The sequence below is a fragment of the Macadamia integrifolia genome, chromosome 11 (genome assembly GCF_013358625.1).
Source record: "Macadamia integrifolia cultivar HAES 741 chromosome 11, SCU_Mint_v3, whole genome shotgun sequence".
NCBI lineage: Eukaryota > Viridiplantae > Streptophyta > Magnoliopsida > Proteales > Proteaceae > Macadamia > Macadamia integrifolia.
Genome location: NC_056567.1, coordinates 33,573,034 through 33,587,704, shown reverse-complemented (window position 1 = coordinate 33,587,704; position 14,671 = coordinate 33,573,034). Strand labels below are relative to the sequence as shown.

The following is a 14,671-nucleotide window of genomic DNA, read 5'->3' as shown; positions in this document are numbered from 1 at the left end:
TGGGGTGGGGGCGAAGAGGAGGAGGGACGACTCTCAATGTTCCAGCACCACCAAATACAGGAGTAACAGAGATAGTCCTTACTCAAGAATTGTGAATCTGGAGCTTCCATCCCAGAAGACAGTGACAGGCAGAAGAAATGTTCCCTGAAGATAGCAGACAACCTATTTTTCCCCAAAACAGGTGGAGAAAGAAATGACCATTTCTCATTATAAATGGAGCTAGATAACTAAACTAAATCTTTCTGATTATAAATGGAGTTAGATTACTAAACTAAATCCTTTTAACATTAATTGACGAGATGTTAGTATTAGACCACCTTTCATGGTGAACGGTGGAATTTCAAAACAAGGCATTTTAATAAACATAATTCAGGTTAGTACTAGATTTACCAATTATGTCAAAATGCTAGCAGTAAAATTAGATGTCCCCAAAACAGATGGAGAAAGAGATGACCATTCTCATATTATAAATGGAGCTAGATAACTAAACTAAATCTTTCGTATTATAAATGGAGCTAGATTACTAAACTAAATCATTTTAACATTAATTGACGAGATGTTAGTATTGACCACCTTTCATGGTGAACAGTGGAATTTCAAAATACAAGCATTTTAATAAACGTAATTCAGGTTAGTACTAGATGTACAATTATGTCAGAAATGCTTCTGAAGAGCAGTAAAATTAGATGGAAAAGTAAGTTATGTTAATGGTTAGCATCCGTACTTCTGATTTGATTGCTGAGGCCCATCCATTCATATCAGCTCCTCCTCCATTTGAAAATATTCCTCCAGATGTCAGAGGGCTAGCATGTTCAAGCCCATTTTGATCTAAAAGTGATGCATTCCCCAACAGAGTGGTTACACGCAATATTTCTGCTCCAAAATGTCAAATTTCAAGAATAAGATGTACCAGTTAGCAATTGTTAATAAATTAGTCAGCAGTCACCACAAAACGGACAGACAACATTGGTCGATTAGATGGATTAATTAGAAATCAGCACTTCCCCACGTAATAAAATGATCATAGGAATATAACCTAGAAGGGGAATTTTGGTTTAGTTTTGCATTATTTCAACAAGAAATTACCTTCCCTAAATATGTATACTTCTTAGCCACTTGGTGACCGGAGAACGTCCATGTGCCCAAAATATATTATGGTATTTAAGTGTTCATACAAAGAAAAATAATAAGCACACATAATGTCAGAAGAAAAGAAGGGCGTGGAATGAGAATAAAACTGAAAATAACAGTTCATCAACCTCATAGTTCCACCTGATTGTATTGAAATTTTCATTATTGCAGGAATAGGAATTTCCAAGAAATCACAAATTTCATTATTAAATGAAGCCACCAGTTCAAAGACAATGGCTAAAGCAACAGAATGAATTACAAGAGCAAACAAAGCCCAGTAATACACATCCATGCTGCATCTAATCAAGTCATTGATGACGCCACAAAATTTTTAGTGAAACAGAAAGAACAGCTATTTCTAGACATAGCATTTAGATACCAAAAGCACAAGCATATCAATTTAGCCTAAGCCAGCTGTATGTACCCTACACTCACCCCTCCCTTAAAGCTCTTTTGATGTAGGTGCACTTCCTTGGACCAGTCCAAACCCATTGGCGAGCCCAGATGAAGAGGAACAAGGTCCCAACCTTGTTCTGGTTCAGTGGAATATTTAGGATTTATTTTTAATCTGGGAAAGATATGTAATCTTTTGTTTTGGGGTAGCTATTAGACCTGTAGGGAAATTTCCAATTTGAGTTTTATTGAGTTCTAATTGTGTTAGTCAGTTTTAGGAAGTAATTAGGAGTCTTTATTTGGGTTTCCTAAATATATGTGTAACCCAATGATTGGAGTAGATTTAAGAATGAACTGATAAAAAGAGGTTGAGTTGGCTGTAGTGGTGTTACATGGCTTGCAGCCAATGGCATGCTTCTCTCTCCTCCGTCCCCTGTGATCTTTCTTTCTCACTCATCTCTTCTTCTTCTCATCCTTCACAGTGAGACCCTTTCCCACTCTTCTCCTTATTCTTCAATTGCTTCTTCTTCCTCTTCTTTTCCACTGTTTCTGTATACTTCAATGTGAGGCGATGATAGCAGATTTAAATGAAACCCTTGTTGATACAATAGCCCCAATCGATTAGCCCTGAGTTTTGGGGTGTTGAATCACCACCCTAGGGCGATTCATACCTTAGAGACTCATACCCAAAAGTTTCTCTTTCTGTGAGATCAAGCCTTTGGTCAGTGCTGCTTTCTTTTCAGTATGATATCCATTAATTCTCCCCGTCTAAGAAAAACTCATCCTCGGGTTTTGAAAAAAGTGAGGAATTAGGTCTGCACAATCAACCTTCAGTCGGAAGTGGAATTCAGCAACCGTCGACTTTGCTCGGCATCTTTCTATGGCTTTGATACCAAATAATTCGGAATTGGTCTCAAACCAGGGAAAGAACCAGTGAGAGATCAATTGCAACAAGATGATGATATAGAATCGAACATAATCAATGACAAAATTCTTTGCTTTACATTTTTTTTTTCTGTTACGTATGAAAGCAAAAATAAAAAGAGCATGACTTGAGCATTCAACCTAATCCTCGATCAGCATCAGACCAACAATCAACAGCATCTCACAACCCATTTTGCATCTCACAAGGAAAAACAACATGAAGCCATCATCTCTTTTTTTGTCTAAAATCGTTCGGTAGGGTACAGCCCCTCTCTTTTTATTTATAACCTCAATGGAAGGAAAAAAAAAATAGGAAACCACTATTATCGTAGGAGGATCTCTTACTACAATAGTTACTTTCCATAGATAAGGAAGAGTTATAGAAAGTAACTATTAACCGTGAAAATAGCATGGTTTGAAATTTCCCTAGTTTCAAACATGCCTGAGATGAAATAGGAGGCAAAATAAGTAGCATCATTTCAGTCGAAATTTTTTTCTAATTTCAGTCATTTCGGTTGAAATTTCGCTAACTTCAGTCACAAAAATGACTGTTTCGTCAAAATTTCAGTCATTTCAGTTGAAATTTTTGGTCATTTCAGCCGTTTGCCCCCTTAAATGGCCATGCAAAACTCACGAAAATATGCATTGTTTCGGTCAAAATTTCGGTCATTTCAGTCTGATCGAAACGAGATCTAAATACGAGTTTTTGAACCTTGAAGAATAGTAAATAAAGTACTCAATTGCTAAAGCACTTAGTAGCTAGAATTTACGAGAAACTACTAATTAAGAACCCATGGTTGTCAAAAAGGCTGTTAGAATATCCGGCAGAATATTCTAGAAGATCTTCAAATCGGATATGCAGGTTTTGTTCCAGAATTGCAAACCTTCTTTCTCATCACTATGATCTTCATCATTGTGTATCAGAGATGTAAGAGGGAGTGGGAAGCATCCCCACACTGACGGTGTGGGGGGGTCTTTTCCCCATAGAAATACTACTACTGAGAGTATGGCATATTCTAGTCTAACTAGGATTGATTTAATCTTCACAAGAAAAGTGAACTTTGACTGATGATGGACTGAAATGAGAAATCAACCAGCTTGACTTATTTGTATAAATATTACAACCCCTCCCTCTTTCACTGATAAAAATAACAATAAATCAACAAAATACACAATCTATTGCATGTACATCATCCTTGATACAGCCTCAGTGCCATTCCAGCCCAATATTCTGTAAGTTCTCTAATCACCTGCCCTGAATAGTCTACAAGGACTAGGGAAACATTATCCATACTACTGTGGTAGAACACAAAGCTCATCATCCTTGATCTCCATTTCTCTTAAGTTGACTCTATTAGGAGAGGCACCTAGAGATCTTTTCAGCCCCTTAGGCTCTAGGGAATTAAATAGCCAAGATGCCTTAACATCAAATAAAGCACATAAGAAATTTTCCCACAAAGGATTTCACCTTTAGGGATACAGAGAGACTCCCATAACAATTTTCCCTTGACTGGAAAGGAATTTGCCCCATAACAGACACCTAATGCACATAAACATTCAAGACAACAAGTCAACAACCGTGCACCAGGAAGCATAACATCTCCAAGGTACGGTGCATGTGTTAACTGTTCTCTAAAATGCCATAAGCAACAATAAGAAGTTACGCTGTGATTGAAAGTCTACATAATTTTCTTCAGGCAACCCTAATGAATAAAACAACTTCTCTCGAACCTATTCAAAAGTAAGCATCCCAATGCACTAAAGTTAACTAAAATCATTCCTAACAGGCAACATTTTATAATATGAATCACATATCAGAGACTCAGCCGTGCATCTCATGAACAAATCCTATGAATAATCATGCTCCCATTGTATTATGGAATAAGGTTCATGGTTTTGGGTTCCTGCTCCCTTACTTTACAAACTGCCTTTCCATATCTCTACTTATCATATCTTTCAATGCATTAGTCAATCATATCTTTCCTTCTATAATTGTAACCAAAAACCTTACTAAATTCTCTCTCTCTCAAACGAGATCCTAACAGACCAATCCTCTCTCATCGTAAATTCTCACAAACATGAAACATGATAAAATAACCAGCTTACTTGTTATTTACAGCCTACAAACCAAAGAGTGAAGAAAACAACAGTTCATCTATGAACTATTTTAATTGTAATGTACAAAAATGCCCTTCATACAGATTATGGATTAAGTTACACTATACATCAAAATAAATTTAGTCAAGGACCAATGGAACCTTCCCTATACAAGCACTCCAAAGTCACTCCCAACCTTCGAAGAATTCCAATCGCCCTCCCATCGTTTAGAATCACTTGAACCTCCTGCTCCAATCCATGCTTTAGGCTACTCAGGCTCCAGTACATCAAAATGCACACCAATGCATATCTACTCTATACTAGTCCTAAATAACCCAATAATAATTTTTCTTGGCCAGTAATGAAGTGAAAAATGAGGAAAATAATCTCAAACATAAATACTCGTAAGTGTCTCTAATTAGCAAAAATAACAAATTTCAATAATGGATAACTTTCTACAAATACAAGTGCAAAAATGTAGCCCTATATCATATCTGTAGTGAATTTGAGTGAATGCAAAAACTCACCCTGATTCAACAACCGGTAGCTGTAAGGGAGCACTGGCATAAAGGGACCGATCTTGTGACGCTCTGCCAGTAACTCGGAGAGATACCTACCAACAATCAGTAACGTTGCTTATGTCAACAAACCTTAAGGTTCACAAAAACTAAAGCTAATACCACTGGAAAGAAATTATAATAAAATTAATGAAATGGCTTCCATTTAAAGCGTATCTAAGTATGGTAGATAATATGCAACAGGCCTGATTATTTCCAAAATGGAATGATATTACGTAAAGAAATTTTTTATTTAGAACATTACATATGCTTTGAACTAAGTCAGTCAGAACTAGATCGTAACTTAAGGAGAAACGGAATGTTTTAGAAACATTTTGTCTCTTCATCTCAAACATTACACACAATTGGCAAAAAAAAAAGGTCCATGGAAAGTACAGATACATATGCTTGCTTCTTAAACAGAAGAATATGCTGTAGAAAAATAAGGACACATCCAAAACTAAAACAGGGTAGGTCAGAACTCAGAAATGTGAGGAGCGACAAGAAATATTTCATTACTTCATTTGCAAACGTGAGTGAGAGTACAATTAGATCTTAGGACCGAGATGAGTCCAACCATGGGTCACTTCCCCAGAAACTTTCGCATGAATCTCATGCTCATCTTCGGGAATTTATAGTCAGCTGGAATCTAGTTGAAAAGATTTTACACTAAGAGAATGGATCCTAAACAGCAAATCAGTCTCCGACACCAAGTATCAACAACCATGATGGGAGTGACCGATATACTCAGAAATGAGTGAGGGGAATACAATTAGGACCCTTGTTTTCAAGCTATCAGCTTAAGTCGAAGGATCTAACAGGATCTTTTGCAGCCATCGGAAGCATAAACGGATCAAGCGAAAATCCCACTTTTCACTGGCAGAATCAAAACAACTCACCGTCAACAAACTAAATCTAATCAGAAACGAACATCTGACGACCTCGGAACGTGAAATTCCACTTAATTCTTTAAAAAAAAAAAAAAAAAAAAAAAGTGAGCTTTTTTCGCGTTATGAATCTTCCATTTGATTCAGTTAAATCGAATCTAAGAGATTTGTGGGAAGGGGGAGATACGAGGTGAGGTGATTTAGGAAAAAGAGAGCTTACTTCTCTTGTTGCTCAACGAGAGCGTTGGTAGCCGAGCGAATGCCAGAGATGTGAGGAGAGTGAGGGGCCGTTGAAGGTGAAGGTGAGTAAGCCATATACCTTCCACCGGATGACATTTTTCCAAACTGACGAGATTAGCGTCAGATCTCGGCCAGATCCCGGCGAAATAGCAAGGGATCCGGGCGAGAACTTCGCTCTCTTGCGGTCGGTGGGTGAGAGAGAAATGGGGGAGCGTGAGCTCCTACTTATAAATGCATGGACATAATTGACATAAAATAAAGGACCTGGTTTGGACAGAATTGAAAGGATAGAGCTCTCAGCCTTTTTCAGTGCGAGAGAAGCGAACTAAGAAAAATTAAAAATAATAAATAATAAAAAACCGTAATTAACACTTCCACAGAATACGGCCACTGATCCTCTCCCGTCACCATGAAAATACTCATTGGGACCTGTAAGTGAGTAGGTGTAGGGTACCCGCTGCAGCTACCTCTGTTTTGCTCTACCCACTGGTGGCCACTACCAGTCTACCGGTATATTTTTTCATTGGATAGCACTTATGATCCCCGCCCTACTTTTACTCTCTCTGGTCATCCACATCTTTAATCTTTTTCACGGTTTAAAAATTTGGGAATCGGATCGGTGACTTGATCCACTTGGATTAGAACTGGCCATGATCGATCCTGATTTTGATCAATTTAACACGGCCGATTCTAAGATTTTTATGAATTGATTCTGGCCGATTGAGATCCAATCAAGATCATAATTTTTGCTCAGGCCGGTGGATTGAGGGACTCACCTCAACCATCTACCTCTCGCTTCATTGTTAGGTTCCCTTCTTTCGGGATTTGTTCTCCAAAATCTGTTGGTGGTTTGGGTTTAAGAGATTCTGCTTCTCATAACAAGATTCTTTTAGGCTATGTTTGGTAGCCATGAGAAGAAAAAAAAAAATCTAGAAAAGAAAAGATAAGAAGTTGTGAGAAAATAAAAAGAATAAGTATGTTTAATTACCAAGAGAATAAAATAAAATAACAAAAATAAAAAATTCAAAAAATTTTGAATTTTAAGAAAGAGATAGACACATAGGAAATCATTATATAATCATTTATTTTTTGTCTTATTATGTTTTCATATTTTCTCATGTTTTCTTGTGTTTTTAACAATAAAATTTTTGAGGGAGTAAAAGAAAATTTCATAATTCCCAAAAGGAATTTTGAATTTTAAAAGGAATATCTTTTCTTGAGTGAAGACATAACAAATGCAAAGAAAAATTCTTAACCCAAAGAAAAAAACTATAAAAAGTGTATTCTTTTCTTTTCTTCTCTTGATTATCAAACACAGCCTTACTCAAATTTGGATGAAGATTGTTGACCAATGATTACGCTTTGTGGACTCATATATTTAAAAGCAAAATAGTAAATACTGCCATTTCAAATTCATGTTTGATTGTTTGGTGGTGGCTAGGAAGGGTTCTATGACTTGGAATAATTTAGCTAGTACTTTACCATTGCCACAAAATATGGTTTTGATTCAAATTGGGAATGATAAACATACTTCTTTCTGAAATGATCCTTGAATACATTCCCTTCCTAACGTCATCGAAACTCCATCATTCGATGGGATTCTCTCAATTGGGTTAGTAACTTTATGATTGGTGACGATTGAAATATTATCCTTTTATCTTATTGTCCTCCTCCTTCTCCTATTGTGCATAAAATTATCTCTTTCCCCATATGATGTTGAAGATCGGTGGTGATGAGTTTTTTCAACAAAAAATAGAATTCTTTATGCCAAAATTGCTGTTAAATTCATTGTCTCATGATTTCTACTAACTCTGTTGAAATCTTAAATAAGTGTGTTAGATCGTCTCCCTTCTCTTTTTAATGACGTTTCTTCTGTAAACTCAATACACACCCAAAATTTAAGTTATTTTTTGAAGGCTCCTACATCATGGTATTATGAGGAGAGATACTTTGGAAAATGGATGAAATTTGAGATCTCTTTGTGGCTTTTGCAATGTGCATGATGAAACTCTATGGCATGTGTTCTTATATCGCGACTTTTCTAAACATATTTGGGTTGTTGTGCCAATGGGATTGATAACAGAATCTTTGTTCAATTAACCTATTTTCAATATTGTCTTATACCTGTTTAATTGTTATTCACTGTTAATTCATGATTCAAAGTGGTTTTTTAGTGTCTTAATAATTCATTCTTATTTTCTTTGGTCTCACATAAATCATGTTATTGCTGCTAAGATTAAACCTAATCCTATGCTTGTTATCTTTATTATTGACCAGTGGGATTCAGGTATGTGTTTATCCCCATGTCTCTCTGATTATCCTTCTACTAATTCCAATTCAACTGATGTGTTACTCCCAGGTGCCTTCAACCATTTCCTTCCAAAGTATCACATATTGATATGCACAGGAATTTTCTGATCATAATTGAGTTGAATATGTAGACTCAGCTTGTGGTGTTCTTTATCCTTTGTAGCTTTGTTTTTATGGCTGCAGACTATCCAATAATACTCCTCCGTCTGGGTTGAAGTCAACTTCAGGCTTTGTCGTATTTCAGAGCAATACTGGGTGCTTGTTTTTCCCATAAGCAAAGGAGACTCCTTGTTATCGAAGGCCCTTATCCGGTTTAATAAGGACGTTTCTACATGGTGACAAGAAGAGGTATAGATGTTGATACTATATGCTTCCTCCAAGGTCTAAAGCAAGCCAAGGAGCAAGTATATATGGCATATATCAGAAATTTGGTGTGATTCAAAGGATGTGTATGATTTGATTATGAACTCAAGCACTTCCTTATGATCGTGGAGCTTTTACCCCCATTTTTTTTTTTGGAGGGGGGGTGGGTTTGGGGTTTAACTTTTGTCTTATTTAGTCTAACGAGGTGGTGCTTTTGTGTACGCAGATTGCTTCTCATGCTATGCATTGAAGAAATTAGTATTTTGTCTTTTGAACCAAAACGTGTAAGTAAATTAATGCCATATTTTAATTAATAGTTTTATTTTCTATATATAAGAAAGAAAGAAAGAAAAAAAAAAAAAGAGGATGGAATGGGCAGCTAGGAATGGTTTAAGACGATCCGATTTTGATTCAATTTGAATCGATCATAATTGGTCAGGGAATCAGCTATTGTAGGCTTGAATTCTATAACTCCAATATGGATGGGCCAATCATAATAGCAAGAATCAAGATTAGACCCAATTGATTTAGTTGATATGGTTACAAATTTTTTTTTTTTTAACATTGGACAAGACTCACATGATTTGTTGATTTTAAAAACCCAAACAACAACTTTGATAATATACCAATGGGAGCCTATATTTTTTCCACAATGAGAGGAAAGGGGTCATTTCATGTAAGGAGGACGAGGACGAGGACGAGGACGAGGTGGGGGTGGGATAGGGAGAGAGAGAGAGAGAGAGTACTAGAATATCCTCTCTCAAGGCTCAAAAAACCGTTTTCCCATAATATTATTTTCAGGGGAGAGAATGCTAATCGGTTCCATGGCCATGGCCATGACCCTACACCAATGCAAGCCCAATGGGAGCATATGACCATGCATCCAATAGGGGATAGATAGTCATTTCATCATCCCTATATATAGATGCAATAAAGCACGTATGGATAACGCTATTTTCTCCTAATATGTCCAACATCTGTTGCATGCCAACCAAACGACATTAAGAAAATATAAGAATTTTTCTATTTACTTTGTTTCTATTATTAATTTTGGGAAAATGTATTTTGTGGATGAGTGTGGCCATGCGCCAGAGACATGGAGGCTAAATGACTGGCCCATCCCTCATGAAAGAAAAAAATAACTTATCTATAAATGCTGTATGATGCACTCCCATGGACCCTTGTACACATGCAGGTATGCAAGAATTAACATTCCCTCACAACAAACACTGATCGGTAACGTTATAAAATGTTACACGAGCCAACCGCTGAGGCCATGCCTAGGAGTCTGGACCTCTGTTAGTTAAAACGGGAACGGGAAAAAAACATTGTTCGGTACGGACATGTTTTAAACGGATCAAAACGTGAACGGGACGGTCAAAAATACGGTCAAATACGAAAAAAACGGGAAAAAATACAAAACGGACGGTACGTGTTTTAAACGTTTATATTTAAATAATACGGTGTAAAAAAAACGGCAATATATAGACATAAATTGACATAATAATTCTCTAAATACCTGGATGACAATCAAAATAAATATAGATAATATCCATATTTCAATTCAAATTCTAAACCTATTATGTCATGAAATAACATCAAAAATATATCCATCCAAAGATTAATATAAGATCCAAAATACACCATTCAAATATCCAAAATACATCATTTAAATATCCAAAATCATCATCCAAACTACATAATCCAAAATGTATCATCCAAATTACATCATCCCATTTCATTAAAAAAAAAAGCACAAGTGTATCATAATATAGAATTAGGTTGATCATGAATAGGTTCAACATATGTCTCTTCAAGTCTCTCTGTCTCCAACTCAATGTTTACATCAGGCAAATCACCAAGTTTCTCTAGGTCAATAGGTTTTGTATCCTGAATTGCTCGGCTTTCATAGTTCTCCTTCATCAAAGAATTCATTCTAATGTATACCAAATCTTCTAACATTTCTGGAGTTAACCTGTTCCTCTTCTTTGTTTGTGCAGCGTCCCAAGCACTCCAATTCCTCTCGCAAGGAGAGGAACTACAAGGTTGGCTTAAGATTCTGCAAGCAACCTTCTGAACCACAGGAAGACAACCACCCATATATTCCCACCAAATCCCTACAAATTAACACAAGTAAATACATATCAAATTAACACAAGTAAACACATATAAGGATGATATACAAATAGAAATATAAACTTAATTAACTAACAGACTTACTTGGATGGTTAGTTTTCATTAAAGACTTTCCTGTGATATTGAACAAATTTGGGTTCCTCATTCGATATTCAACCATTTCTGCAGTGAATTGCTCATAATCTTCTTGAGGAACCATGGTTGCCACAATACATTCTTGAGCTTTCACAACTGTATTTGTCTCAATAAAAAGTCCACCATCAAACAAATTATTAGGATTTAAAGCTGCAGCAAGCACATGAACAGGATGAATTATATTCTTTTCCACCCTTGTATCAAACAAATCCAATATGGTAAAGTACTTTACTCCATCACTCTCCTTTAACTTCCTCAATTTTTTTTCCCTAACAGTTGCTTCATACAAGTAACATGCAGTGGAACCATCTGAATCAACAAGGCGAAGAATCCTAATGAGAGGATCCATAAAAGCAATAACCTCCTTTGCCTGTTCCCAGAATATATCAGATTGAATTATCCTGACAGTCTTTAATGCTATTTCAACTCTATTGCAATGGAAGCCTCTCCATTCAGATGATGCAACCAATAGCCTTAACTCATTCTCAACTACAATAAGAGATTGGAGCATTAAAAAATTAGTAGCAAACCTTGTCTTGCAAGGCTGCTTAATCTCTTTGGCATTTGTGAATTCCCTCATTAAGGCTATAATAGTTGTGTGCCTGTGCATATAATCCACTACATGTTTACCATCATCAATAATTTTCCTCACCCATCTAACATGCTTATGGATATCCTTTAAAAGCAAATTAATCCCATGTGCAGCACAATTTGTCCGATACATGTGAGACCATTTTCCAATCAACATATCACCACAACAATTATAGTTAGCACCATTATCTGAAACAAATTGCACAACATGTTGTGGTCCAAGCATTTCAATAACATTAGATATTTCTCTAAAAAGATATCCAGCAGTAATACTATTTGAACCACAATCAATACACTTCAAGAATACAGCCCCACCAGGAGAATAAGCTATCACATTGACCCAAGACCTCTTCTTTAGGTCAGTCCAAGAATCAGACATTATTGTGCAACCTGTGCCACCCCATGTTGACTTTATGTTGCTCACATATTCTATGATCTCTACCTTAGCTTCAGGTATCAAACGGGTACGAAGAGTAGAGTAACTAGGAATAACAAAACCCTGACCATAGGCACAAGCACCTTTCATCATTTGAATAAAAGATTCTGTCTGAATAACATTGAAAGAAATGTTATTCTTAACAAAAAATTCTCCTATCATCTTTTCTAATGACTTCTTGTCTTGTTTAGCAGCCAACTCTACCATTGTGGTTTGATGAATGCTCCTACCAAGAGAACTTGTGGAGCCAATTCCACTTTCTAGGGTCTCATTCGTCCTTTTCTTTTTAGATGCACTCAAATTCATTTCTGCACTGGCTTCAGCTTGAACATGATCAGGGACTTTTGTACAAATTTGAACATCATGGCCAGTCAAGCAAGCCAAATGAGCTTTCACTCGAGTAACACTACCAGAGTAGTCAAGTTCACAATAATTGCATTTAAAACGGCTCGGCCCAAGTTGTTGTACATGTTCCCAAAACTTATCCTTTTTTCTAACCATTTTTCAGTAATATCAAGTACCTACATAATATGCAATCAAATATTTATTCAAATTTAATATATATGATGAGTACATATGAGAATTGAGAATAAAGAATTAACGATTAACAATCAAATATTCATTCATATTTTAACAAAGTATACTAAATTGTGGAACAAAGTGATTCTAATTTACCAAATAATTTCTGCAACTGAACAGAGAGAAACATTTTCTCCTATATAACCCAGCAAGGAGATATTGGCCCTACAATATCCTTTTAAAATATAAAGATGGGTACAGAACTACAGATAGAACTCCCCTTCTCAACGAAACCCTAGCTATCCAAGGATGAGATTACCCTGCGGTTAAGAAGTCAAGCCGTGGAATGCATCATGGCCATTCTAATATACAAGAACCTTGTGAAAGGATATTTCGCTCACAAGAGCAAAGTGGCTGTTTTAAGCAAGCAAGATCCTTTCCCCAAGTTAAATGGAAAGCCAGTCAATTCATAGGTGGTACTCAAAAAAAAAAAAAAAAAAAAAAAAAAAAAAAAAAGCAGCTGTGCTAGGATTTATCTTACCTTGTTATTTTATTATCATTATTTTTTTGTGGGTTGGGGGTGGTGAGGTGGGGGAGTTGTTTCAGTGAATGTCGGGAGCATAAATCTGCAGATGATGATGAATGCTTTCCCTTGTAATATCATGTTCCTTTTTCCTCTTCAGCGAAAACGTAGCTTCTTTTATTCCTAGATCAAGTGTACTGAATTTACCAGCTGTGGCATTGTAACGTATTATTATCTACCTGGAGTCATCTCATGCTTTGCTTAACTACTATAGTTGAATGGGTGGAAACAGGAATTTTTTTTTTTTTTTGGGTGGGGGGTTGCAGGGGTTGAACTCAAGCACCAATCACGGGCATAAATTTAACTGTCATCACTATTATACTAAACTAGAATGAACTCAAAAGAAACATGAAAATGGAAGCCGGAAACGCCAGATTGCAACCAATATGACTGAACAGACATTGGAAATGATAAAATAAATTGATGATTTTCGATCTTGATAGAAAAACAACAGTGGACTTACTCACACCCAGTATAAGGATCGTCCGCAGACTCCAGACCAAGAAAATTCCCAAAAACATATAAAAAAATGGAACTCCATCGATCTAGATTAACAAATCTCCGTAAGAAATTGCAAGTAAACTCAATCAGAGACTTCTCAAATCCGATGGAAAAGCGTACATACCTCCCCAATCGTAGCCAACGGAGATCGTAGAAACAATAGAAACAGGGGTGAAGTCGTCCGTCGTCCGTCGTCCTTGGTCGTCCGTAGTCCGTCGTCGATCGTCCTTGGTCCGTCTTCCGTGGTCGGCCGTAGTGAGGTGAAGTCGAGCTGCTCGAGTCCAGTCGTTCAGTCGTCCGTCGCCCGCCGTAGTTCGGTGAAGTCGAGCTCGAGTCCAGTACCCCAGTAGTTCAGTCGTCGTCGTCGTCCAGTCTCCAGTCTCCAGTCTTCCGTCGTCGTCGTCGTCCAATCGTCAAGTTCTCACAAGTGTTTCCACTGGCCGCCATCGTCGTCGTGGATCGTAGAGACGAAGACAACTCCGGCAGCACCGTCTTCACGAGATACCAATGACAACTCTCTGATGACCAGTCGTCAGTCATCAGTCGTCCGTCGGTGGGAGAGAAGAAGAGAGGAAGTGAGAGTTAGGGTTGAAGGTTCAATTGAAATGAGGGATTTTGATTTGGGAATGGGCGAAATCGAACGGCCGAGAGTGAATTTTAATTATTTTTTAATATCCGTTTTTTTTATAGTAAAAAAACGGATACGCGTTTGAAACGCGTTTTAAACTTTTAATATGCCCGTTCCCGTTTTTTACCGGATTTCTGTGAGCAGTTCGACAAACGGCGTTTAAAACGTCAAAAAAACGGTACGGCGTTTAAAACGCGTTTTAAACGCGAATTAACTAACTAGGGTCTGGACGCCCTTTGG

The 14,671-nt window shown here is 36.9% G+C and overlaps 3 protein-coding genes across 3 annotated transcripts in view; all 3 read right to left on the bottom strand.

The window, feature by feature from the left end:
• The window catches only part of LOC122093788 (KH domain-containing protein At5g56140-like), a 10,147-nt gene extending 3,508 nt beyond the window's left edge, over positions 1-6,639 (bottom strand). The window contains exons 1-3 of the mRNA XM_042664270.1: positions 6,210-6,639; positions 5,073-5,158; positions 725-873 (exon numbers count right to left, since the gene is read on the bottom strand). Of these exons, the coding sequence (XP_042520204.1) occupies positions 725-873; positions 5,073-5,158; positions 6,210-6,325 (351 nt within the window). The 5' untranslated portion in view covers positions 6,326-6,639. The remainder of the gene's footprint in view (positions 1-724; positions 874-5,072; positions 5,159-6,209) is intronic.
• A 3,856-nt stretch (positions 6,640-10,495) lies between these two features.
• On the bottom strand, positions 10,496-14,538 carry LOC122093389. Its single transcript, XM_042663723.1, has 3 exons — positions 13,928-14,538; positions 11,123-11,543; positions 10,496-11,019 (listed from the first exon to the last, which is right to left on the bottom strand). Exons 2-3 carry the CDS (start codon positions 11,520-11,522, stop codon positions 10,667-10,669), a joined length of 753 nt encoding a protein of 250 aa, XP_042519657.1. The 5' UTR covers positions 11,523-11,543; positions 13,928-14,538; the 3' UTR covers positions 10,496-10,666.
• Positions 11,659-12,701, bottom strand: LOC122093117. Its single transcript, XM_042663364.1, has 2 exons — positions 11,704-12,701; positions 11,659-11,662 (listed from the first exon to the last, which is right to left on the bottom strand). The coding sequence occupies exons 1-2, from the start codon at positions 12,699-12,701 to the stop codon at positions 11,659-11,661; spliced, it is 1,002 nt and encodes a 333-aa protein (XP_042519298.1).
• Positions 14,539-14,671: the final 133 nt, after the last annotated feature.

What these genes read in the sequence shown, in the direction of transcription:
- LOC122093117 (XM_042663364.1), bottom strand. Translation starts at nt 12,701, where the DNA reads ATGGTTAGAAAAAAGGATAAGTTTTGGGAACATGTACAACAACTTGGG.
- LOC122093389 (XM_042663723.1), bottom strand. Translation starts at nt 11,522, where the DNA reads ATGGATCCTCTCATTAGGATTCTTCGCCTTGTTGATTCAGATGGTTCC. An exon ending in AATGAAAACTAACCATCCAA is followed by an intron (nt 11,020 to 11,122) that starts GTAAGTCTGTTA and finishes GTTAATTTGTAG; the next exon opens with GGATTTGGTGGGAATATATG.